At 42.7% G+C, this 27,690-nt stretch overlaps 1 protein-coding gene across 4 annotated transcripts in view; it reads right to left on the bottom strand.

The window, feature by feature from the left end:
- The window catches only part of PRKCH (protein kinase C eta), a 113,383-nt gene that overhangs the window by 39,472 nt on the left and 46,221 nt on the right, over positions 1-27,690 (bottom strand). For all 4 annotated transcript variants that reach the window (XR_013978029.1, XR_013978030.1, XR_013978031.1 and 1 more), the window contains exons 3-10: positions 25,054-25,204; positions 16,896-16,930; positions 15,839-15,927; positions 14,682-14,811; positions 13,789-13,916; positions 10,938-11,081; positions 10,278-10,451; positions 152-306 (exon numbers count right to left, since the gene is read on the bottom strand). Coding sequence is in view for 1 of the 4 variants with exons in the window: in XM_080974713.1 (XP_080830839.1) it covers positions 152-306; positions 10,278-10,451; positions 10,938-11,081; positions 13,789-13,916; positions 14,682-14,811; positions 15,839-15,927; positions 16,896-16,930; positions 25,054-25,204 (1,006 nt within the window). In the remaining 3 variants the exon portion in view is untranslated. The remainder of the gene's footprint in view (positions 1-151; positions 307-10,277; positions 10,452-10,937; positions 11,082-13,788; positions 13,917-14,681; positions 14,812-15,838; positions 15,928-16,895; positions 16,931-25,053; positions 25,205-27,690) is intronic.

Raw genomic sequence — 27,690 nt, 5'->3', positions numbered from 1 at the left:
GCTGTGAACAGACCTGTGATCATTGGTTGAAGGGCAGGGTATAAATGGAATTTATTCATTTAATTTAATTAGCAGCAGCAACAACAACAACAACAACAACAACAACAACAACAACAACAACAACAAATTATTGCATGGTGTTCTTGCTCACCTGTAAATGATGCCTCCTTCGTGGAGGAACATGAGGGCTGAAATTATTTCTGCGGCGTAAAACCGGGCTCGGGCTTCATCAAAGCGACGGGATTTCTGGATGTGAAACATCAGGTCCCCTCCATTCACAAATTCCATGACGAAGAAGAGGCGGTCCTAACAGAAGACAGCGAGACACCATGCTCAATGGGAGCCCATTTGGTAACTCTGGCAATGCACTGAGGCACCATGTCACACGCAGCCTGAAATTTCACATGCTGCTTTGATTAAATTCATTTTAAATAATCATTAAGTGTTGGAAGTGCCGAATGCTTGAGGAGCATCGGCAAAGCCCCTATGGGCTGCTTTCAGACGCTCCCCCAGTCCAGGGCCAGATTTAGGTTTGATGAGGCCCTAAGCTAATGAAGGTAATGGGGCCCTTGATATGTCCAGCTGTCCTTTGTCAACAACAAATTGTCGCAGTTTTTTTGTTGTTGAATATATGCTATATGGTAATTTATGAACCTAATAGGTATCTAAAACCAGTGATATTTTAGGGAGCAGGCTAGCAGGCGGGGCCCATTACTTACCTCATTGGAGCCTACACAACACAAAACACTGTTGCTGTATGTAGGTTTTAATTTATTTGTTTTTTATCTTATATTTTAGAAATGAACATCCAGTGGTTTTTTCCATTAATTGTTTTTAGGGGCCCCCAAGAGAATGGGGCCCTAAGCTATAGCTTGTTTAGCTTATACGTAAATCCGGCACTGCCTCAGTCTAGAAAGAGCTACTCTTGTTTATTATCTTGCAGAGGAAAACGAAAGCCAGCCAGGCAAGGATCTTTTATCTCATGGCAGGCGCCTGAGCGCACCAGAAGGGAATTCAAATGTGATGAGCGTTCCCACACCCTGAGAGTGATGTCCTTTGCTAGTTCAAACACAAAGAGCCAAAGTTAGGCCTCAAGACCAGCCTGTTGGCTTTTTGCAGTATGGTAGCGCTGCAGAGAGCTTGCTGGGGAGACCATGCATTAAAAAGCCAACATCTTTGGTTATGGGCCCAGCTGCTGAGTGGATGACTGCATATTTTTGGACTCTGAGAAAGGTTTGAAAACTCCTTCTCCTGTTAGCGTAGTTCTGTGGGTCTGGAAGAGTTCCAGAATGGTTGACCGGGTTCCTGAAGCTGAGAAGGCTCTGGTCTTCCCACAGCTGACAGATGAGAACTATAGTTTATGGTCTTTTCGGGTGGAGGCGCTTTTGACCTCTAGAGAAGTATGGACCTATGTAACTGATGACCCTCCTGACCCTGTGACTAATGCTTGGTCGAAAGGAGATGCGAAAGCCAGGGCGATAATTAATTTGGCAGTCAGCGACCAGCAAGTAGTCTATATAAGAAATAAGAAAACTGCCAAAGAAATGTGGGACAGTCTTGCAGCAGTGCATGTTAGAAAAGAGTCAGCGTCTGCATTGACGTTTTTCAAGCAGTTGTACCAGACGAAGTTGCAGCCTGGTGGTGATTTGGCAGCACACTTGAGACGTCTGGAGGCAATACGCGGCGAATTAATTCGAAGGGACATGGAGATACCTGATATTCAGTATGTTTTCATCATCCTTTGTTCCCTTAATGAGGACTTTGATGGTATAGCTAGCCAGATATCTGCCATTCCACCAGCACAATTAACTGTGGAAGGGGTAACGGCAAGATTAATGGGCGAGTTGGACAGAAGGGAGGCTTGTGCCATAAGCACTCCTATTTCCAGAAAGAATGAGGAACGCCATATGCAAACTTGTGGTGATACAACTGCATTTAAAGCTGCAAAGCGTTGTTGGTTCTGCAATAAGCAAGGACATTTTGCAAAGGACTGCAGATCCAAAAGAAAGCAAAGTACTCCCAAGTCTGTTTCTGTTAGTCAGTCACGGTCGTCAGCTCAGCAGCCGGCATCGTACCGTAAAGACAGAAACGAGCCGCGAGCTTTTCACGCTAGCACAAGAGATCGTAAAAGAATTAAAGGTGCCAAGTGGAATTCTTTTATTATGGACTCAGGAGCATCTCAGCACGTTTGCAACGATCGAAGCTTGTTTATTTCTTTCGAAGAGGAAATTGGTAATGTACATTTAGCCAATTCACAAGTCTTGCAGTCGCTTGGCAGGGGTACTGTTAAACTTGACTCTTTAAACATTACTATAGCGAACTGCATTTACTGCCCATCAGTGGACTATTTATTGTCAGTAAGGTGTTTTGCTCGTCAAGGCATAACTGTGCGTTTCTTAAAGTCAATGTGTGAGTTTTTCGAGGGGAACAAACGTCTATTGTATGCCCGGGAATCTGATGGTTTATATAGACTGTATTTTCGCACCTACTCCCAATCGCCTATAAATTGCAGAGCAGCACAGTCAAGCCAGGGGTTGAGGAATGTAAGGCCACATTCTGGGTGTGTCCATGAGGTGCACAGAATTCTGGGACATCTGAATTTTGCTGATGTAATTAAGACCAAGAATATTGTTAATGGCCTCAACTTAAAACCATGTAAATTCTTTATGCAATGCCTATTCTGTTGCAAGAATAAGATTAAGGTTGCACGCAAGGGTAGGTGCTCAGATAGGAAAGTAACTGAGCCATTTGAGCGTGTACATTGTGATTTAGTTGGGCCACTCCCACCATCCTTAGGAGGTTCTAAGTACTGGCTTACCCTGATAGACCAGTATAGTAGATATTGTTGGACTTATGCAATAGCTGAGAAGTCCCAAGCATTTGAGAAGTACAAAGTTTTTTGCAACTGGGTAAAAATGCACTTTAACAAACCTATTAAGAGCCTGTTTTCTGACCGGGGCGGGGAATTTGTTTCTGAGGATTTTGAGAAATTCCTGGAAGCGCAGGGGACTACTCATGAGTTATCTTGCCCCCGAAGTCCCTGGCAAAATGGGCTTGTTGAAGTTGTGCAGTGTGACCTGCAGGCAGGGGTTAAAACTTATCTGCATGATGCTAATCTGCCCAAAGACTTTTGGGCTGAAGCGCTCAATGCCTTTTGCTATGTTAGAAATCGCAGTTATCATTCTGGTTTAGATGTCACCCCCTATGAGAAGCTGTTTAAAAAACACCCTAATCTGAAATACCTACGCATTTGGGGTTCAGATGTAATAATGCATTATCCCGCTAAGCAGAAATTGGGTGAACGTAGTGTTCAGGGAAAATTAATGGGCTACCAGTAGGGGGCGTACAGAATTTACATACCAGCAACTGGCAAATTTCATATTACCAGAAGCATGATACAAACTGTAAATTGGAATGGAGTTGCTATTTTCCAAGATACTAACGGTATAGATAATACTGAGGAAGAAGAGGTAGAAGAAGAAGAAGCAGCAGCAGGAAATGGTGCTTCTGAATTAATGGGAAAAGACGAAAAGCCTGTTGAATCTGATAATTTGTTTGATGATTTAAAGTCACAGGCACCCGAGGGGAGGTTAGATTCTCTTGAGTTTTCTGACCGTGAGCTTAGCCAACAGGCATCTCTTCAGTCTGACAATGATGATTTACAACCTGAAACTAGTAGTTTACATAGTCCCATTAAGTCTGAGGAGTCTGACTCTCCTTCCGGACTAAGACGTTCAGATAGAAAGAGACAGAAGCCACAACGTTTTGCAGATGAACATTTTAATACTGTGTATGCCAATAAGGCAGTTTTTGAGCCAAAAAGCTACAATGATGTTCAGAATTTACCTAAGCACCAAGCTGTAAATTGGTATAAAGCTATGAACTCTGAAATAGCTTCTTTAAAAGAGCATAACACTTGGTCTCTTGTACCACAAACCCCAGATATGAGACTTATTGATTCAAAATGGGTTTATAGAGTTAAAATGAATGACAAAAATGAAGTTGTAAGGTACAAGGCTAGATTAGTTGCTAAGGGTTTTCAACAAATTCCAGGCGAAGATTATGATTTGTGTTATTCACCAAGTGTAAAATATGAAACAGTTAAGCTTTTGTTAAAAGATGCATCACAACGTGGACATTCTGTTTATCACCTAGATATAAAAACTGCATATTTGTTTGCAGATTTAAAAGAACAAATTTTTATGCGTGTCCCTGAAGGCATAGACGCCGCTGAAGGTTTGGTATGCAAATTAAATAAATCCCCTTATGGTCTGCACCAAAGTGGAAGGAACTGGCACCAAACTTTAGCAAAAGAATTGCTGGATATTGGTTTTTCACAGGGAAAGGCAGACAATTGTGTGTTTATAAAGGAAAGGGCAAACTCTGTAGCAAAAATATGTGTGTATGTAGATGACGTGTTAATTTCTACAAAAACTAAACAGGAATATGAACAGGTAGTAACACAGTTACAGAAGAAATTTGATGTGGTGGAATTAGGCATAGCTAAAAATTACTTATCCATGCAAATTGAGAAAGGCAAAAATGGATCTTTTCTGGTTCCTCAAACTGCAAAAATTGATGATCTTGTTGAAATGCTATGTTTAGAAAATGCAAATGGGAAGCAAACGCCTATGGTGTGTGGTTTCACTTTTACAGGTGAAGATAAGCCATTTCCTAACAAAACTTTGTATCGTTCTGCTATAGGCAAGCTAAATTTCATTCAAAGAATCTCAAGACCAGATATAACTTATGCCTTTCACTTTCTGGCAAAATTTGTGGAAAAGCCCACTACACAATGTTTCTCTGCTCTTAAGAGAGTGGTAATGTACCTTAAACATACCAAACATTATAGGTTGCAGTTTACAACATGTATTGACAAAGGTTTTGAAATTTTCTGTGATGCATCTCATGCAGTGGAACAAAATAATTGCAGGGGTGTGTCTGGTATGGTGTTTTGTTATAACGGTTGTCCATTTGAATGGAAGTCCCAGACACAAAACATTATTTGTCTCTCCACAACAGAGAGTGAATTATGTGCATGCGTTCAGGCCACTCGTGATGTAGAATGGTATCTGCAAGTATTCGCAGACCTACAGATGCAAGTAACACTACCAGTAAAAGTTTACCTTGATTCCCAGAGTGGACTCGCTATCCTATGTTCAGAAACCAATACGCAGCGCACTAAAGTCTTAAGATTACGTTTACAGTTTGTAAAGAAACTAATTGCTGATGAAATGGTTGTATTTAAATATGTTCCAGGTGACAATCAAATTGCAGACATTTTTACTAAAGCACTTCCAAAAGGTATACATGAAAAACATGTACAAAGTATGCTTTATGTTTTTGTTCCACAATGATGAACCTCAGGGGAAATGTTGAATGGTTTCTTTAAATGTAAAGGTTCATCACTGTTCCACCCGATGTGTATGTCTTTAAGGGGCCAGAGCAAGGGCCAGAGCAAGATAACGAGACCCAGCTTTACAGCTGTGAAACATAGCAGGTGCTGCCGAGTTGTACTGATTAAGCTGTGTTGGCAATTGGGTGTAGTATATAAGGAGCAGCACCTAGCTCTCCCATTACCCTGGGGGATGGGTTGGTGATTGGGTCATGTTTGTTTGTTAATGTATTTAGTGTAAAAGGAGTTTTTGTTTTTCTTATTAAAACCTTGCTTAAGTTATTTTTGAGTCCCTTTTTAATGCATGGTCTCCCCAGCAAGCTCTCTGCAGCGCTACCATACTGCAAAAAGCCAACACAGCCACCTAAAAATTCACCGCAGATATTTGAAATCACCACGTGGCTAAGTTTTATCTCAAGTATGTGCACATAGCAGCTGTCCGATTACAGTCCTTTCTACCCACAATGGGCTTCCTAAGAAGGTCACAGCTACACTGCAACTTGTGCAATCGTTTTAAACTTGTGCATGAAGAAGGATGCAACATTTGTAGGAAGGTGGGAGCAGCTGTGGAAGCACTTTCACCCCATTCAACCCAACCACACCTTTCTTTTCCAAAGTGGAGCTTCTGCACATTTGCACAAAGCAGTGGCTGTGCACAGCATGGATTGGCTAGCTCCTGTGATGTAACCAAGGCTGTGTATACAACCATACACTTAAACCAAGCTGTAGTTTACCCTTCCCAGAGCTACCATTTCCAGCATCCTTAACAAACTACAGTTCCCAAGCGTCTTGTACTTTAAATGCATGGTGTGTGCACAGCCCAAGAAACCTTATCCCCACCCCAGTCTCTGGAACAATTTAGAATTTATGAAAAATTTCCATTAAAAAAACAATGAGGGAGAAAGTCACAAATGAATGGATGTTCACACGACACTCTAAGGTTCCCTCCAGGCTGCCAGTATTTTGCAGGAGGGACAGGAAGAACAGAGGAACATGGTCCATCTTCCTTAGTATTGTCTACACTGACTGGCAGTGACTCTCCAGGTTTCAGGCAGGGACTCAGCTACATTAGTAAAGAAATGGCAGTTTGAATGAGCTATAAACATGCAACCCAGATGGCGCCAGAGGGCAGAAAATTTTAAAACTCGATTTTTCATAGAGATTTTTTTCTTTTGTTAAAATGATCTAATTTCTTACATATTTCCACCCCCTCCCCCGTGTTTAGATCCACCCCAGGAGTCTCTCCCAGGCTGGCTGAAGGGAGGCTGGGAGAAATGTGTTGGCTTCAGGGCTGCACTACTATGGGTGGAAAGCCCCTCTTGATATGACCATGCTGTAAGATCTGGGCTGGATCTACACAGATACAAAAAAACGCTCTGAAAAAAAACTTCATATATATGCGCAATTTGTCATTGAGCTCTACAGTGCCATCTGTTGTCACATTTTTATAACGCACTTATAACGTTATAATTGAGGCTGTGCAGCTGAATCCCTGGACTCTCTCCATGCAGACTGAAGGTGGAAATAGGTGAATAAACCACATTTCTTAAAGGAACGACAGTCTCCGCCACGTCTCAGTTCTCCAGAGGAACACAGACCCTGGGTGAGTGCCTGGAACCCCCTGGGATCTTGCTACCACTCAGCAGAGAGTGAGGGGTCGGCGCCCAACTTTTGTAACAGTATTATCCGGGGCAGAAGCTGGCAGTACTAAGAAGTGGCGGAGAAAAGCTGGCGTCGGCAGGAAGCCGTGTGGCATCAAAAGGCCCTGCAATTGGGCATGGGGACCAGGAGAAAGAGAGGGAGAGAGAGAGAGGGAGGGAGGGAGGGAGGGAGAGAGAGAGAGAGAGACCCCATTGCACAATGCTCTAGGCTGGAATCAAGCCGAACAAAAAAGCTGCAGAGAAAAAAAATTACTGTAAATGAGCGAAGGGCTTGCAATAAAAAAGGAGAAACATTTAGGAGGATCCTATGTACTCAGAAATTAACCAGCAGCATATCTCTTTTTTCTTGTATCCAAAAATGCAAGAAGGGCTTTAACGCTTGCCAGAAGCTCGGCTCTGACCTCGCCGGTCTTGGAAGGGTCCTTTAAAAAAGTCCCATATGACCACAGAATTTGCGCCTGTCCATTGGGGGGTATAGGAAGCCCTGAACACATATTTTTTAGATGTCCCTTTTACAATGAGGCACATGGAGAAACCATTGACCCCCTGAAGGTGAGGCTTGCTGACCTCCCGGTAAAGCAAAAATTTGATCATCTCCTGTTACGCAAAGACCACAAGCCAACCCGGATTGTCCCCAGATTCTGCGCACAGATATGTAGGCACAGACCATCCCCTGATTCAATCTAGTTTCTTAAGAAAATTCCCAAACTCAGATCCACGGACGACTCTGGTTCATTTCTCTACGGTAGTCTATTTTAAAGTTTTTATGTGTTTATATGCCTATCGCATTTTTAAACTTAAAATCCATTGTTGTATATTGTTTTAAATGTTTGTTTTGCTATTGGGATTGTAGTTCCATTTGTGTTTCACAAGCTGGTCTCTGACTGTAAATAAATTTCATGTTCATGTACTCAGAAATTGATCTAGCTGAATTCTCAAAGGTGAGGTTGGTAGCTCAGTTGATGCTGTCATGCACAAATTCTTGGGTTCAGTCCCAGGAGCCTCCCACAAAAAAAAAAAAAGGCTTTTCATTGGCCACCGCTGGCGAGGATGCCACCCACATCACTTTCACCTGCCCGTTTGGCAGGAGGAAGGAGGAGCTCCGAGCCAGAATTGTGACTCTAGCATCTCGCCACAACTGGCAACCAACCAGCGGGAGACTGGCGCAGAAACCCCTCTGCCCAATCCAACCCACCCCAGCCTGGTGCAAAGGGCCTTTTAGTCGCTCTGCAACAGCACATAATCTTTTTAAAAGATAAAATGGAAAAAGAAATTGTTGCAAGCAGAGACCTGTGTAAGTGTGTTTGTGTGTGTGTGTGTGAGAGAGAGAGAGAGAGAGGGGGGGGGGGACTGGGAATGGTTCCATAATGAATCATAATGAATATTATTATTGTATCAACAACGACAGTCGGGAAACTGTTTCTGTGACCCTATCTTTCCTGGCAATTCAGTTTGGGTTATTTTTCTAGTCTGCTGCTGGTGATGTGGCAGCTGGTTCTATGTCAAGCAGGAAAGCATTTGTGTGACTCAAATGATGGAGAGGAGAGGAAATAATAATAATAATAATAATAATAATAATAATAATAATAATTTATTTGTCTGGGTTTCCCCAGTCACTCTGGGCAGCTCACAATAGAATATTAAAAACATGATAAGACATCAAACATTAAAAACTTCCCTAAACAGGGGGGAAAAGGAAAGGAAACATTAAAAGCTTCCTGAAACAGGAAAGGAAAAAGAGGCAAGGGGGATGTTTTCAGACCTGACATCAAGAGTTGGTACAACTGGAGATGTAATGAGGGCCTATGCTTTAGGAGGGGGTCACTGATAAGATCCCCCAGTACTTGCTGCAGGAAGGAGGTGGACTCATTTGGGTGGGGGCCCAGATGGGTTGTCTTGCCCAAAGACCCCCCAGGAATCAACACTGGAAGTTTTGAAAACAGCCTTGCTCACCGTGAGCAACAACCGCGGCTGCGTACACACCACACATTTAAATCACATGGCTCCCCCCCCCAAGAATCCTGGGAACTGTAGTTTGTTAAGAGTGCTTGGGGTGGTGGCTGTGTGATCGGGAACAGTGGCAGCAACAGCGAGTGATGGATTCCTTGGATCTGCTGCCCCTGTGCATCCTGCCGCCAGAGGCGGTCGCCTCACCTTGCCTCATGGGTGGGCCGGCCCTGGGGTGGGGGAAGCTGTGTGCTTTAAAGGTATGGCATGGAGGCAGCCGGTTTCCTTGGCAGGCATTGTGGGGAACGTATGAAAAGAGGAAGATCAGCCTCTCAAAAATGGAGTCGCTCCCAGGGAAAACTAATAATCCCGTTTTATTGAAATGCTTGTGAGGAAAGTTAATGCCGAGGGACTCAGAAGCCTGTCCTTTGGCAAGAATATGGACTGTGGTTGTGAGGTCCCAACGAGGCAGCTGCTGCCTCGTTTCCTCAGCTAACCTTTCCTGGGAATTTTTTTTTTAAGGGCCATGTGACTGGTTGCATTTTTCATTTGCGACGCCTGCCACCTAGTGCTCACTCTCAGGAAAACACAGCCCGTTCCTTGCAAAGTCAGAAACTGTATTGCAGTCAAGACAAGTAGATCTCCAGAATTGTGAGAATCACAGAACTGTAGAGCTGCGAGGCAGGAATCATCTTTGACCCAACATGGGACTCAAACTCACAACGCTGAGATTAAGAGTCTCATTGAAATATACTTGGGAGTCGAGAGTGGATTTCATGCTCTTTATTCAGCTCACAGTGGTGAGGAGGAATGGAAGTTCCCCGAGAATGTCTGCTTTATATACATTATTTACACAATGGGCCCCATGTGATTGGCTAATTCCGGGATTCTCCTGTAGGCCAATCAGGTTGCGGATTCATTTCCACCTGGAGCTGGATTGGGTGGCTCCTGCAGACCAATCAGACTGCTGCATTCTGGATCCTATTGTTCTAGGACCAACCAGACTGCTGCATTCTGAATCCTACTGTTCTAGGACCAATCAGACTGCTGCATTTTGGATCCTGTTCAACTCAGTACATAACACTCATGTTCCACCAACTGAGCTATCCCAGCAGGATCCTCTTTATACTTATTTGAGAATAACTCCAACAAACCCAGAAAACTCTATGGTCCACAGGCCTGTTTTGTAAGGAAGATTTAGAGCTCATTTAGGAAGCGAAGATCTCTGTGTTCCTAATGCTGATTTTGCCGTGGAGGTTGAGAAGAATACTTACAGGTGTCTGAAAGCAGCAGTAGAGCTGGGTTAGGAATGGATGATTCCTGGCCAGGGTCAAAATCCGCTTTTCCGTCAGAGTGCATTCCACATCGTCGTCTTGCAGAATCACATCCTTCTTCAGCACTTTTATGGCATAAAGGAATCCCGTCTGTTTTGTTTTAGCCAGCATCACCTAACCAGGCAGAAATAAATGTTTTTAGTTTGCAGGAAAAGGAGATACTACGGATGTTGTGGGGGAACTGGGTAGAGGGACTTTTTATGCTAGAATTTGAGCTCATTTGGTGCTGGGCAGGAGCTTCTGATTTCTTTTGCTTTTCTCCCACCTTAAAAAAAAATAAAAATCTATGGGCGCAAATAGAAATAGGTTAATTAAATAAGTATTGATGCAAAGAAGAATGGTTTTAAATTGTTGTTTTTTATATATTGAGTTTCGTACACTGCTTAGATATATTTATTCAAAGTTAACTGGGTTGCAAATATCCTTAAATAAGTACGGTAAGTACGCAAAGGCGGAACCAAATGGCCGGGAAATTGGGTGCACCCAGTTCTCCTTCCCCCACCCCCCACGCAAACCCTGTGGAAATGAAATGGAAGTTGCGCGGAAGAAACTGAGGAGCAAGTTCTGCCCATACTCCAGGTGTCGAGGAGGAACTCTTACCTTTCCAAAACTGCCCTTTCCCAGAACTCTAATGAACAGCAAATCCTCAATTTTGAGCTTGCTCGCTGAGACTTCAGCCACCTCGTTGCCATCCTTTCCACTCTCTTTTTTCTGTCGCCTCAGCGTTGACCTAGAGACCAGTTTCTGGGAGGAAGAGAGAGAAGGCTGCAAGTCACCGCTTATTTTATTTTATTTGCAAGGAAGCGCCATAGCTGATGTATTCACACCCACATGACGTTTATATTTTTTTCTCCTAAACAATGAGGGACAGAAACTTGCTCCGTCTGAATAAGTAAGCTAATAGCAACTGCATAGCTATCAACGTTTCCCTTTTTTTAAGGGAAATTCCCTTGTTCTGAATAGGATTCCTTGCAAGAAAAGGGAAGCTATGACAGCTATGAGCAACTGTGGGGACTGTTTTGAGGCTTTGCGGTTGAGGCGGGCTGAATACGCACCCTCAACTTTTGTGGAAACACTTGTCCCTCACAAAGATACTGTATTTGGTGACATTTGGGGGAGGTACATTCTTAGAATTTCCAGGAGCGAAATTAATACGAAAGGTGGCCAAAAATTTCCCTCTTCGTTTGCTCTTTAACTCCTTCAAAAGAAAACCTTGCTGCCACTTCAGGCAAAGGGGGCACCCATATCTCTCCCCCCGCCACAAAAAAATACTTCTAAAAACAAGGCTCTGCGGTGGGATTATCAAGCCTGCTATTATATATTTTAGTGTGGCATTGTTTTAAAGTGTTGTTGTGTTGTATGATTCCTTTTAAAAATAAATATATTTATTTGGTTTTTCAGATTAAAATTTTACAGTCACGTATCCATCATACAACATAAAAAGATGATTTCAAGGAATCTCTTGGATTTAACTCCTCCCCTTTGTGGGTCCTATTATTAATCATTTCCTCCTGCATCTATCTTTTATGATGATTTATATCTCCATTGTGTCCAAAATTCACCATTAAACGATATGTATTATTCCAATCCTACTAACAATTTTAGCTGTTTACAATGGTCTTTAAGATAAGTTATAAACTGTCCCCATTCCTTATTAAAATTTTGGTCTTCCTGATTTCTGATTCTTCCGGACATTTTAGCCCTTCTTCTCTGGTAGGGACTTTATTTTCTTTCCATCTCTGGGCCAATAACATCCATGCAGCCGTGGTCACATACATAAATAGTCTTTTCTGCTCCCTTGGGAATTATTGTGTTGAATGATTCTAATTGTGTTTCACTAGCAGTTTCGAACACCGCCTGGGTGTTGCCATCAGCCTCTTCTAACCTGGTGCCTTGAAGGAGTTTTGCACTCTGGCTCCCATCATCTTGACATGCTGGCTTAGGCTATTTGGAACTGTATCCCAAGAACACCTTCGGAGCCACAGGTCCCCCACACCTTGTGCTAGAGGATGGGGCAGCTCTTTACAGCCCTTCAATGGCTGCGCTCGTTTCTCTCTGGTCGGGGACAGAGGGTGGTGCTGGGGGGGGGGGGAACTGTCGGCGCGCCACTCCTTGGTGTGTGGAGTGCAGCAGGGTGCGATACTCTCCCTGATGCTTTTCAATATCTTTATGCGCCCCCTCACCCAGCTTGTCCCGAGTTTTGGGTTGGGCTGCCATCAATATGCTGATGACACCCAACTCTATCTGTTGATGGATGGCCATCCTGACTCGGCCCCAGACACACTGATCAGATGTTTGGAAGCTGTGGCTGGTTGGTTACGTGGGAGCCGGTTGAAGTTAAATCCTTCGAAGACAGAGGTCCTTTGGCTGGGAAGGGACGATATGGGATTGGGGGGGCAACTCCCATCTCTTGCGGGGGCGCAATTAGTGCCAGCACCATCCGTTAAGAGTTTGGGTGTAATCTTCGACACCTCCCTTTCCATGGAGGCGCAGATTGCAGCTATAACAAAGACGGCATTTTTCCATCTCCGCCAAGCTAAGCAGTTGGCTCCTTACCTCTCTCGCCCTGACCTAGCCACTGTGATCCACACGACGGTCACCTCCAGACTGGATTATTGTAACTTGCTCTACGTGGGGCTGCCCTTGAGACTGACCCAGAAACTCCAGCGGGTGCAGAATGCAGCGGCGAGACTCCTTACGGGGTCCTCACTGCGGGATCACATTCATCCGGTGCTATACCAGCTGCAATGGCTCCCGGTGGAGTACAGGAATAGGTTCAAGGTGCTGGTTTTAACCTTTAAAGCCCTATACAGCCTAGGACCCTCGTACCTATGGGAACGCCTCTCCTAGTATGTCCCATGGAGGACCTTACAATCTTCAAACAAAAACATATTGGAGATCCAGGGCCACAGGGAGGTTAGGCTGGCCTCAACCAGAGCCAGGGCTTTTTCGGCCATGGCCCCGATCTGGTGGAACGCTCTGTCACAAGAGACTAGGGCCCTGTAGGACTTGACATCTTTCCGCAGGGCCTGCAAGACAGAGCTGTTCCACCAGGCCTTTGGCCAAGGCACAGCCTGACCCCCTCCTTCAGTAATCCTCACAGAACTCTAGCCCAATGGTTGCTATTAATCTGATTTTGAATTGATTTTAGAATGAATTGATTTTAGAATGCATGTCAATTAATTGATTGTGATTTTATGTAAACTGTGTTACTTTTATTGTTGTTAGCCGCTCTGAGCCCAGCTTCGGCTGGGGAGGGCAGGATATAAATAAAAAATTATTATTATTATAATTATATTATTATTATTATTATTATTATTATTTAGAAAAAGTAACCCAATGAGTGACTGTTCATCTGGCCTGTGCGCTCCTCTGTGCTGCGGGATTTGATTTGAGCTCCTGACGTGGAGAAGAGGGGAGGGCCAGAGAGAAAGGATAAACAAAGCCTTACCCCGTTTGGAGATATGTTTCCTGGTTGCAAGCCCATACACGCCAGCGTCTTGGCCAGCTCTGCAGCGTTCACGCCGCAGTTCGGTGCTACGTTGGCTTCGCAACGAATATGTACATTTATTTTGCATACTGAAAGAGGGACAAAGAAAGAAATGGGACAAAGAGTGAGAGGGAGCAGAATCAATGCACTGAGCAATGCACAAGGTAATATTTCCATAAACCTGAATTAGAATGGCAGAAGGGCAATGGCATCTGCCTGGGACACCTCTGCCTGGAGATATTCCCAATCCACCTGGAAATGCCCAGGATTGAACCTGCTCTATACTACTGAGCCACAGCCCTGCTCACTTATCCTCAGCTTGTATAATTGCAAATAAAAAAATTATTACAATGACACCGTAGGTCTCTGGTGTTCTCTCATCCAAAAGAAACCAAACCCTAGGGAGCTCTGACTAGGGACTTTTCATTGCTTGTGGGGGGGGGAGTACAAACTTGAATGAATGTTCAACAGCTTTCCCTCGCAAATAAGAAACCCAAACCATCATATGAGGAAGGGGCGGTTGGCCTTTTGCAAAAGAAGAAGAAGTAGAAGAGTTTGGATTTGATATCCCGCTTTATCACTACCCAAAGGAGTCTCAAAGTGGCTAACATTCTCCTTTCCCTTCCTCCCCCACAACAAACACTCTATGAGGTGAGTGGGGCTAAGAGACTTCAAAGAAGTGTGACTGGCCCAAGGTCACCCAGCAGCTGCATGTGGAGGAGCGGGGAAGCGAAGGCGGTTCACCAGATTACGAGTCCACCGCTCTTAACCACTACACCACACTGGCTCTATAAATAATAAAACAACTCTATAATAAAACAACAAGTGAGAAAGTAATATGAATTCTGGCTTACTTTTGCACTGTAGACCTTGCCTCATGATGCCCCAAAGCAAAGACCCACAGTGGTCGCAGAAGGTGGGCACTTTGTAATTGTGGATTCGGAATTTGTGGGGGATGTTGATTCCAAATCTCTGCTCAGAAATCTGAGGACGTAGCAACAATAGAGGCTGATTAGTTGGGGAGGCAGGAAATCAAGTAAAAACACACACAAGAATATCCTCCTCTCCCTCCCAGCAAAAAATACCATTAATACCAGTGGAGGACTACAACTTCCATTGCCTTTCAGAAACAATGCAATACTTTTCTAACTTCATTGCCTAAGGAAAAGGTAAAGGGACCCCTGACCATTAGGTCCAGTTATGACTGACTCTGGGGTTGCGGCGCTCATCTTGCTTTATTGGCCGAGGGAGCCGGCGTTTGTCTGCAGACAGCTTCCGGGTCATGTGGCCAGCATGGCTAAGCTGCTTCTGGCGAACTAGAGCAGCGCACGGAAACGCCGTTTGCCTTCCCGCCGGAGTGGTACCTATTTATCTACTTGCACTTTGACGGGCTTTCAAACTGCTAGGTTGGCAGGAGCAGGGACCGAGCAACGGGAGCTCACCCCGTCGTGGGGATTCGAACCGCCGGCCTTCTGATCAGCAAGTCCTAGGCTCTGTGGTTTAACCCACAGCGCCACCCGCCTAGCAAGCCTTTGTTTTTTATTGATTGGCTGCCTTTAAAGTCTTAACTCCAACCTTGTGATGTGGACAACTATTATGCCCATTTCACAGGTAGGGAAAGGAACTGGGGGACAAACAAGATGCGGCATCCGTCATGAGCTGGTACGAAGGAGATTTCTGCTAGATGGGCCAAAGGTCGGACATGGCATAAGTCAGGGGATTAAGCCCATTGAAGTGAACGGACCTAAGGAGACTGTGTTCGGCTCCAGGACAAAGGTGGAAGTGGCATAGGAACATAGGATGAAGTTACTCCATCTCAGCAGGGTACACCCATTCATCTGTTATCACACAAAACCAACAGATCCTGGCACCAAGTACACATGCAAACCCACAGCCCGGAAATGCATTAAACAAAGTGTGTTGCTCTGTAGAAACAGGCGGATCGACAGAGAGGTGAATAAACTACATTGCAATAAGCTACAGAACCCCAACTGTGTAACTGTGGCTTTACCTTTGTGTTCACCTTGTGACTATTGTTCTGGCAGGTGCAAGCCGTGACAATGAGATGGTGGCAGCGCTTGTGCACGACACACGTGCAAACTGGAAAACAGAGGCAGGCGTGGGGGGGAAAGGGTTGAAACAGAACAGGAAGGTGAGATCGACAAGAATCACTGGGAAGCCCAATACAGGTAATGCTCTGTACTAGATATATCAAGGTCGACATCTATTAGTTGCCCTGGAAAATGGAAGCACCAACATTTTTATCTTGTTCTCAAAGGAGCTGCGGAGGTGGTGGGTAGGTGTTGGACTAGAGTCAAAGCACAGGAGGAAGGGGTGGTCCTAACCATTTGCCCCTGTGCTGATCCCCCTAACAGCACCCTAGCTCAGTCGGTAGAGCATCAGACTGCTGATCTCAGGGTTGTGGGTTTGAGCCCCAAGTTGGGCAAAATATTCCTGTGTTGCAGGAGATTGAACTAGATGACCCTCTTGGTCACTTCCAATTCTAAGATTCTATGAAATCCCCCAAACTGCTGTTAACTACAGGGGCAAACCACAAACTACAAACATCAAGGCAATTGCAACATTCATAGCTGATGACAGGTCTATGTTCCATCAATTTGTCCAATCCTTCCCCTGTTCCACCCCCCACAAAGGCCCTCTAAGTTGCCACTAACTACATCTTGTGGCAAGGAGTTCCATAGGTTCATCATCCGCCACATAGGGGTGACAAGAAGTGACAGACGGGACTACTCTAGAATAGACTGACCATCAATCGCAACCAATATCACTATCAACAGAGAGGCAGAGAAATTATCTGGCGATATCCCTCTGCGTCATATGGACTCCAAATGGACCCTTTCAGATTAACATGGCCTTAGCTGGTATGACTAATGTTGGCTACCAGCACACCCAGAGATATGCATAACCCGAACTTCAGCATGGGCCTGATTCACCGAGAACCAGCCTTGAGTATATCTCCCATGCATTTTAACGGGGTCTGTGCGGCAATAGAAAAAGGCCAATTTGTGGCATGTGCATTTCGGCGAGAGAGAAACGAGGCACGCTACCTTGGCACTGGTATCCTTGCTTCCCAAATACTCCCCTGTTGGAGACAAAACAGAGAAAGCGCATGACTCAGGATCAGATAAAAGAGCCAAAATCAGGTCAGGTTTGTACACAACAACACAGTGGCTGGGAAAGCAGCAGTGACACAGTTTACAATGCAAATGTAAAAACAGCTCTTTTGGAGATTTTTTCACCTCTCCTTGAGCAGAGTCAGAGCAGACTGACGCAATCACGGCTGATCCTTTTTGCTTCCCCGCCCCCTGGACAGACATAGCAGGTTCATAGGCTTCTCTCACGTATGTAAAAAAACCAAACCCATAGCAAGAAGGCTCACTATTTTTATACTCTCTTGGCTCAAAGTTGACTCCCCCATGGGAGTCAATGCATCAGGCAGAGGCACCTCTTAGCAATTTAAAGACCAATGGATTCATCTGTCTTGCTCTTCTTCACTCCGATACAGGCAAGCAAGAGGAATGATCACAGATCAAAAATCTGTTTTTATAAACACTGCATTGGGTTAGATGTAGGTTAACTTTGTAATAAAAAAAATTAAGGTCTCATATATATAATAAATGTTCATAAATGTAACAAGCAAACACGTACATAAATATATAAGCCACATGTCTGGAGCAGCACAGGAAGACAGTCCTGAAACCATTTTGACTCCCAAAACTGACCAAATGGGTGCGATGGGGCCCCTCCCTCAATTTATCGAGTTATAAGGACAAAGCCTGAGTTTAGAGTTGAAAGGGGCAATGGTTTTACCTAGAGGTAAAGGCAGGGGAAGAGGGGTCACTTGTTTGTGCTTTTAAAAAATAATAATATGCATTTTGTGTTTTTATTTTGCGTTTTTAAATACAAGATAAACTCCGTTTAAAACTCCGTTTTAAAATTAAATTAAAACACTATATTAAAAACAGGTATTGCCTAGGCAATTGTCCCAGTGGCCTGAGAGGGGTATCTCAATGGCTGCATTTGGCCCTGAAATAAATGATGATGATGATGATGATAAAATCTTGCCTTTTGAAATAAAAGTTGTGATTCTCAGGAAGTTGAGCCTTGCAGTGTGGAATATTTAGGGATGGGTCAATCTCTATGTCAATCTCGGTTTCTCTCAGTTCTCCACCTTTCCACATCAGTTTGCAAAGTACCGTATTTTTTGCTCTATAAGACTCACTTTTTCCCTCCTAAAAAGTAAGGGGAAATGTGTGTGCGTCTTATGGAGCGAATGCAGGCTACACAGCTATCCCAGAAGCCAGAACAGCAAGAGGGATTGCTTCTTTCACTGGGCAGCGACCCCTCTTGCTGTTCTGGCTTCTGAGATTCAGAATATTTTTTTCTTGTTTTCCTCCTCCAAAAACTAGGTGCATCTTGTGGTCTGGTGCATCTTATAGAGCGAAAAATACGGTAATTTTCTAAAGTCCTCACGAAAACTCATCAGCATTTCCATGTGAATTTATCATGCTGCACACATTTTTGTATACAAATCTGGCCTAACAGTAATATTTTTGCAAGGCAATTCTCTCGAACATTTCGGGACTTCCGGGGGCGGCGCGAACGGCAATGGCGGTCCTCTTCTGAACGGGAGAGGAGGCTCCGCAGGCAACGGGTCGTCCGCTACGGCGAAGCGGAGACCCACTTTGGAAAACTCCAGGCGGCAAGAGCCTGGGGTCTTGAGGCTCGGTGGGCGCCTTGAGCGACCCTCCAAGCGCAGAAGGAACCCCGTAAGGGGCTCCGGAGCGCGGAGGGGGGTTGCGGCGCTGAGAGCTGTTTCACAGCCTGAGGAGCGAAGCCGCGCTGCTACTGTCGGTGAGCGCTGATCCCTTTTCCTGCTAAATTACGGATTCGGACGAAAAAGCAACTAACTTGTGAGTAAAAGACTGAGTCACTTGAATTTGAGACTTTAAAGGGAAAATTTAAATTGGCTTGAATTTGGCTGAAAGCGGAGAGACGTGGAAGCAGGAAGTCCGTCTTCCGCAGCCATTGAACTTGAAAAAAGCAATCAGCTGGAGGAGTGGAGGCTGAAAGAAAGAGATTCTAAGTTTTGCAGATCTAAGCATCTATTGAACTTGCATTTTAAAGTAAAGACCTTAAGCTAAAGATTTGGGATTTTTACTTGCACTTGACTTTCCTCCTTTTATAGGATTACAAATTAGAAGGTGAAACCCAGAGTCAGGAGCTGCCTGAGCACTAAGGGAGCTGTCAGCACTGCAGATTTGGATACTGTATATTGGAACTTGAAACAATCTGAGGGTATTGAGACCTTTTAAATTTGAAACATTCTTTTTGGAGATAAATAAGCACTGTCTGCAACAAAGTGATCATTTATAAACTCTGCTAAACATTTGTACTTGAAGGTTCTTGGACATTAAATTAGACTCTGAAAGACAGATTAAGCTCCCTCTAGAGGATTGGATTAAAACAGTGACTTTACATGCACTTTTTACTTTCGATTCCCTTGCTGTTTGCTTGCTCTGGACCTTTCCATTCCCATGGGAATAACTCAGTGTGACCTTGACTGACAGATAACGTTGGAATGAGTGGCACAAGAAAAAGAGGGAGAGCTAAACAAACAACTTTAACAACTCTAACCTCAGCCTCACAGACACGTAGATCATCTGTGCCTACTTTGCCCTCAGAAGTGGAGGGAGAGGGCGAAGCAGAGCAGTTACAATTGGAAGATATGGCCTCAGGAGCATCTGTTTCTGTTCTAGACAAAATTTTTGAAAAATTGGAAGCTTTGGACAAGAAAGTAGATGCGCAATCAGCAAAGATTGACAAAAACACAGAATGTCTAAATAAATTAACCACACAAGTGGCACAGAATGCACAAGCAATTGGACAGTTAACGGAGGCCTCAGTAGAAAATCGGAAATTGACTGAGGACACCAGACAAAAATTAGAAAATTTAGAGCAAGAGGTAAGACCACTCACTAAACAAGTTGGGGAACATCAGATTTATCTCTCTATGATAGAACTGCGAAACCGTGAGAGCAACTTAAGGATTAGATCACTACAAGAGGCAGAAGAAGGACATCTAACTGAGTTTTTGACCAAAGAATTCTCCAAGTTCTGGAACTTGGAAGAAAAGGACTTTAAAATCGTGTCAGCTTTCAGACTTGGAAGATTCATAAAGAAGGAGAGGCCCAGAGACTGTTTGATAACATTGAGATCAAAGGAGGAAAGGGATAAGATTTTGGGACTACATTTTGTAAAATCACTGGAGGTTTTGGATAGAAGAATTGAAATTTATAAAGATATCCCAAGACTACTGCTTGATCTTAGAGCCGCCTATTCTGAACTTGTTAAACTACTAAGGAGCAACGCAATCCCATTCAGGTGGGAATTTCCCCAAGGAATATCTTTTACCTTTAGAGGGAGAAAGGTTAAAGTAAGAACACCGGAAGAGAGAGACAAATTCCTGTCTACATACGGAGAGGATCTTCAAAAAGGAATTGAACTACCTTCTGGGCCTGAGGCAACGCCAGTACCAACATCAGCATCTGTGGAACCTGAAGATCCTGAGAAGATACCACCCCTTGAAAAATAACCAGATAGTTCAGGATGTCTCTGCAACTGTTGAGCTGGAATATTAATGGTTGTAACATTCCGGAAAAAAGGAAGAAAATATTTCATATATTAAAAAAAGAACAATTGGACATTATTTGTTTACAAGAAACACATGTGACGAGGCTCCACAGAAAAGTGTTAATAAATAAAAGATTGGGCCAGGAATTTGTATCGTCCGACAAAGTTAAGAAGAGAGGTGTGGTGATATATGCAAAAGAGAGCCTGTCACCTAAATTCCTATTTAAAGATGAACATGGAAGAATTTTGGCTATTGAGATACAATATCAAGGAGAGAAACTGCTGATATTAGGAATCTATGCACCTAATGAAGGGAAATCGGAATTTTACAAGAAGTTGCAGGAGACAATGCTGGACTATCTAGACTACAACAACATCATAATGATGGGAGATATGAATGGGGTCGTATCAACTAACATGGACAAGTCACAAAGTCAAAATGTTACAAAAGACGGCAGACTACCTAAAACCTTTTTTGAAATGACTGACAATATGGATTTGATTGACATTTGGAGGACAAAGAACCCACTAGGAAGAGAGGGAACATTCTTTTCTGAAGCCCAACTGACCTGGACAAGAATCGACCAAATATGGATTTCTAGAGGCCTGGCACCTAAGGTCAGAAAAGTGGAAATCTGCCCAAAGACCTGCTCCGACCATAATGCAGTAAAGATGGATATGACACTATTACCAACTGGATCCTTTAGATGGAAGATGAATGACAATTTGTTTAGAGATCAGGAAATTACCAAGAAGGCCCAAAAAGTTTTGAAGGACTATTTTGAGATAAATATGAATAATATGGTGGAAAAAAGAATAATCTGGGACGCAAGCAAAGCTGTAATGAGGGGATTCTTGATACAACAGAATGCAGTAAAGAAAAGAACACAAAATGAGAAAAAAGATAAGATCTTGGATAAAATAAAAGAATTAGAGAAAAAGTTAAGAGTGAATCCGAAGTCACAGCCAACTCTGAGAGAAATTAAACTTTATCAAACACAATATTCTAAATTGATAAATCAGGAAATTGAATGGAAGGTTAAATTAATGAAACAAAAAACGTTTGAGTCGGCGAATAAATGTGGAAAACTGCTAGCTTGGCAGCTGAAGAGAAGACAAAGATTAAATACTGTTACAAACTTAGAGGTTGATGGAAAAAACATTCAGAATCCAGTGGACATCAGAAAGTGTTTCCAGAGATACTTCAAAAAATTATACACCCAAGGGCCGCAAGATGATGCTGAGATTAAACAATTTTTGGTAAAGAACGGACTATCTAAATTGTCACAAGAAAATAGGACAATCCTGAATTCTAAAATAACACGACAGGAGATCGAACAAGCCATCCAGAACATGCAACTTGGCAAATCTCCAGGACCAGATGGGCTGACCTCCAAGTACTATAAGACATTAAAAGACTATTTGATACAACCTTTGATGGAGGTCAGCAATGAAATTATGGAGGGGAGGAGGGCACCGGAGTCGTGGAAGGAAGCGTTTATCACATTAATACCAAAGTCGGAAGCTGAAAAGACACAACTTAAGAACTACCGTCCCATCTCTCTTTTAAATGTGGATTACAAAATATTTGCAGACATTTTGGCAAATAGATTTAAAAAAGTTTTAAATGAAGTAATTCATAAGGACCAGGCCGGCTTTCTCCCAGGAAGACATCTGTTTGCTAATACAAGGAACATTATTGACATTTTGGAACTTTTGCAAACAGACATAAATACAAAAGCAGTTTTAATTTTTATAGACGCGGAGAAGGCCTTTGACAATATCTCCTGGAAATTTATGATGGGAAATTTAAAAGAGATGGGAGTGGGACGGGGTTTTGAGAATGGGATCGGGGCGATATACTCAGAACAGAAAGCTAAACTGATAGTTAATAATGTGGTTACAGAAGAGTTTAAAATTGAAAAAGGGACACGACAAGGTTGCCCTATTTCCCCTTTGTTATTTATTTCGGTTCTGGAAGTGCTATTGAACATGATTAGAGAGGATCGGTTGGTGGAAGGAATTCAGGTCGGTCAGAAACAATATAAATTAAAAGCTTTTGCAGATGACCTGGTTTTGACCTTGCAGAAGCCAGAGCCCAGTACGAAAAGAGTATTACAACTGATTAATGACTTTGGTCGGGTGGCTGGATTTAAACTAAATAAACAGAAAACTAAGGTTTTGGGGAAAAATTTGACTGATACAGAGTCAGAACGGTTTCAGAATGAGACGGAACTTAATGTGGTTAAAAAAGTAAAATACCTAGGGGTAAACATAACAGCAAAAAATCTAAGTCTATTTAAGGACAATTATGAAAAATGCTGGACAGAAATTAAGAGAGACTTAGATAGTTGGTCAAAATTGAAACTTTCTTTGTTAGGCCGAATTGCTGCTATCAAGATGAATGTATTGCCAAGGATGTTGTTTTTATTTCAAACACTTCAGGTCTTGGACAAAACGGGGTGCTTTCAGAAGTGGCAGAGAGACATTTCTAAGTTTGTCTGGCAGGGCAAAAAGCCCAGAATTAAGTTTAAGATATTAACTGATGCAAAACAAAGAGGGGGCTTTGCCCTGCCAGACTTAAAGTTGTATTATGAAGCCGCAGCGTTCTGCTGGCTAAAAGACTGGCTACTTCTTGAGGACACTGATGTGCTAGATTTGGAAGGGTTTAACAATGCTTTTGGATGGCATGCATATTTATGGTATGACAAGGTTAAAGCAAATAAGGCCTTTAAGAACCATATTGTCAGAAAATCATTGTTTAATGTCTGGACAAAATATAAAGACTTGCTGGAAAATAAAACACCAAGGTGGCTTTCACCTTTGGAAGCCAAGGCCCGAAAAAGACCCAATATGGAGGCTAAATGGCCAAAATATTGGGAAATACTAGAAAAGGATGGAGACAATTGGAAATTGCAGAGTTTGGAGAAAATGAAAGACAAAGTGCGAGATTGGTTACATTACGCTCAGATTAAAGAAGTTTTTAAAAATGATAAAAAACTAGGGTTCCAGGTGGAGAAATCGAAATTAGAAACAGAATTGTTAGAACCAAAGATTAAGGTACTTTCAAGGATGTATAACTTGCTGTTGAAATGGAATACACAAGATGAAACGGTTAAATCGGCTATGATAAGGTGGGCACAGGACATTGGGCATAATATCATGTTTGAGGACTGGGAGAGGTTGTGGAGCAATGGATTGAAATTTACTGCATGTAACGCTCTGAAAGAAAATGTAATGAAAATGATTTATAGATGGTACATGACCCCAGTCAAACTTGCCAAAATTTACCACCTGTCTGATAATAAGTGTTGGAAATGCAAAGAGTGTGAGGGAACGTTCTTCCACCTCTGGTGGACTTGCCCTAAAGTGAAGGCGTTCTGGGAAATGATTTATAATGAACTGAAAAAGGTATTTAAATATACCTTCACTAAGAAACCAGAGGCCTTCCTTTTGGGTATTGTCGGCCAAGGGGTGGCAAAGAAGGACCAGACATTTTTTATGTATGCAACAACAGCAGCAAGGATACTTCTCGCAAAACATTGGAAAACTCAAGATCTACCCACACTGGAAGAATGGCAGATACAACTGATAGACTACATGGAACTGGCTGAAATGACCGGCAGAATCCGTGACCTGGGAGAAGAGAGGATTGAGGAGGACTGGAAGAAATTTAAGAACTATTTACAAAAGTACTGTAATTTGAGTGAATGCTAAACAAGACGCTAGATCAAAATAACTGAGCACCACTAAATTTAGAAGTTTTTAAGAAAATAAGTAAGATTGTGAAACTTAGCTCCTTTTGAGAATTATAAGATTATGAAATATAAGGGATATAAGAATTTTAAATAAGATGATAAATTGCTGACAAAACGTTATAACGATGAAAATGGGAGCGGGAGATGTGAGGAAGTCTAAAGAAAATGTGAAAATATGTCAAGATCAATGTTACATTGTTTATTATGTTTATTTTTATTGTAAAACTTAATAAATTGCTTTAAAAAAAAAAAAATTCTCTCGAACATTTCGGTATGTTGTTTTCACTAATAATATATGCATTCCTATGCATGCTTCAGGTTGAATCCAAAGTTCATCCTACTCATAGAGGACCACTGGACATTAATGGACACAGCTGAGTTAGGTCGGTTCATTTCAATGGGCCTATCAGTTGGATACAACTCTTTACCCTTCTATATGCAGTTTTGCACACGTTACTTGACTGAAGAACCAAATTTGGAGAAGCACAAATTTCCAACGATGGCTGCATTTTGGCACAGATGTTGTTTCGGACAGTGCAAATCAGGCCAATCCACCTTTAAATTTAGGGCGAATCAAATTTCTCCGCTTTCCTTTGGATATTCTACGGCTGCCTGCAAATCTTCATAAGCAGACATGATGGCTCTGACTATTTTTTCCACCCCTATCTTAGGTCAGAGAGCTGCACTTTGTGCCTCTGTTGTGGTCCCTTCTCTTTGATCTGCAGAGAGAAATTATTGCAGGTAGGGCTGTTCCTAGTGAAGGGATTAGCAGGAGACAATGGGAAGACTCTCCATTTCGAAGCCTCTCTCTCACCAGATAAACTCCCGGCAGTGTGAGCAGTACGTGGGTTGCCGCAAATAGGTAGCCATAAACTTGTGCCCGTTGACTTGGTGGACTCGCCGCCGCATAGCCCGTTGGCGCTTCCGGGTGAAGTTCTTAAATATTCTGTCCCTCTGGAGAGTTCCTGCGTGTACAAATATAAAGGAGACAAAACAGGGAAGCAAATGCTTATCAGTACTAGTTATTGCTTATTTGCCTCTCTTTTCCTTTAATTTTCAACCACAAGTTATCTCAAAACATGATACCGTGGTACCTCGGTGTTATGTACTGAGTTGAATAGGATCCAAAATGCAGCAGTCTGATTGGTCCTAGAACAATAGGATCCAAAATGCAGCAGTCTGATTGGTCCTAGAACAATAGGATTCAGAATGCAGCAGTCTGATTGGTCCTAGAACAATAGTGTTAAGTTGTGGGTGAACATATCAGACGACACAGTGATTCTTCAAACAGCTCTTGTTTATTCACAGGCCAGAACAGAACTGAACTGAAGGGTTCCGCCAATCTGCTTATATAGAGCTCCACTAGAATGCAACAGTAACCATTTTCTGTAACTATCCAATCACTGAACGTCACTTTCCATCCCTTATTTGCATATGTGGACCTGAACTATCTACAGTATCCCCCTGCTGGCCCAGGGTGAGAACTTCAGTACATAACAAAATGCAGCAGTCTGATTGGTCCTAGAACAATAGGATTCAGAATGCAGCAGTCTGATTGGTCCTAGAACAATGCAGCAGTATGATTGGTCTGCAGGAGCCACCCAATCCAGCTCCAGGTGGAAGTGAATCCACAACCTGATTGGCCTACAGGAGAATCCCGGAATTAGCCAATCACATGCAGCCCATTGTGTAAATAATGTATATAAAGCAGATATTGTGGGGGAACTTCCATTCCTCCTCACCACTATGAGCTGAATAAAGAGCATGAAATCCACTCTCGACTCCAAGTATATTTCAATCGGGTTACAGACGCTTCAGGTTACAGACTCTTCAAGTTACAGACGCTTCAGGTTACAGACGCTTCAGGTTACAGACTCCGCTAACCCAAAAATAGTACCTCGGTTTAAGAACTTTGCTTCAGGATGAGAACAGAAATCGTGCAGCAGTGGCAGCGGGAGGCCCCACTAGCTAAAGTGGTACCTCAGATTAAGAACAGTTTCAGGTTAAGAATGGACCTCCAGAACGAATTAAGTTCTTAACCTGAGGTACCACTGTATCTTTAAGCACCTTCATTCCTTGCTCCTCCTTATCTCCTCTCCCCCCCATCATTCTCTCTGCTCCATCAGCCAGCAAATCGCCTTCTGAAACCCAGGATCTCCACTTCTGGGATCATATGGTCCCTACCCTTTCTTTTCTGCTTGCAGATCCTTTTCCTGTGTCTCAAAGCTCTGTCTGAATTGCTGCAGTGTGATCAAATTGTATGAACACCCAACTTTCAACTTTGTGCAGTTGGATGCCAGCCGGCTGAAATTGTGCAAATTAACTGCAGAGAACCTAAAAGCTCTTTTTTAGCCAGGTTTTCCCCCAAGCGGAAAGAGCTTTTATTTTATTTTTTATTTTTTAATAAATATTTATTCCAATTTTGAAATTACAGAAAAAGAAAAAAAAAAGAAAAGTAAAGAAAAAGAAAAAGAAAAAAAAACAAATCACATACATCTTACAAAAGACAGACAGTAAAAAGAAAAAGACAAAAGACAAAAAATCACAATAAAAAATAACAAAAATCAAATTAAACCATTACAACCGTCTTCCCATTTACTTGTTTCCATGACTTCCTCTCACCTCCCTGCTTTGTATTCTAATTTAAATCGTATCTCCAGCAAATCCTTCTAACCTTCTTTTCATTTACTTATTTTAACGTTCAAAAGTATTTAATTCTCCTCTATCTTTATTTTACACTTCATATTTACTTATTCCATTATACTCTGTCTGCCAATACGATCTAGTATTCTTCTCCAACCTTTTCTAACATTCTTTTATATTACAGTGTTTCTGAAGATATATTTTAAATTTTTTCCAGTCTTCTTCCATCGACCCTTCTTCCTGATCTCGAATTCTGCCGGTCATCTCAGCCAGTTCCATATAGTCCATCACTTTCCTCTGCCATTCTTCTCGGGTAGGCAATTCTTGTGTCTTCCAGTATTTCCCAATAAGTATTCTTGCCGCTGCTGTCGCATACATAAAAAAATTCCTGTCTTCCCTTCGCACCAATTGGCCGACCATGCCCAAGAGGAAGGCCTCTGGTTTCTTCAAGAAAGTATATTTCAATACCTTTTTTAATTCATTATATATCATTTCCCAGAAGGCCTTGATCTTTGGGCACGTCCACCAAAGGTGAAAAAAAGTACCTTCATTTTCTTTACATTTCCAACATTTATTATCAGGCAGATGATAGATTTTTGCTAGCTTGACTGGGGTTAAGTACCACCTATAAATCATTTTCATTATGTTTTCTCTTAAGGCGTTACAAGCCGTAAATTTCATACCTGTGGTCCATAACCGTTCCCAGTCAGCAAACATGATATTATGCCCAACATCTTGCGCCCATTTAATCATAGCAGATTTAACCATTTCATCCTGTGTATTCCATTTCAACAGCAGATTATACATT

The sequence above is a fragment of the Podarcis pityusensis genome (genome assembly GCF_964106645.2).
Source record: "Podarcis pityusensis genome assembly, chromosome: 1".
Classification (NCBI taxonomy): Eukaryota; Metazoa; Chordata; class Lepidosauria; order Squamata; family Lacertidae; genus Podarcis; species Podarcis pityusensis.
The sequence above is the reverse complement of the archived record's forward strand: the minus strand, read 5'-3'. Positions and strand labels throughout refer to the sequence as shown.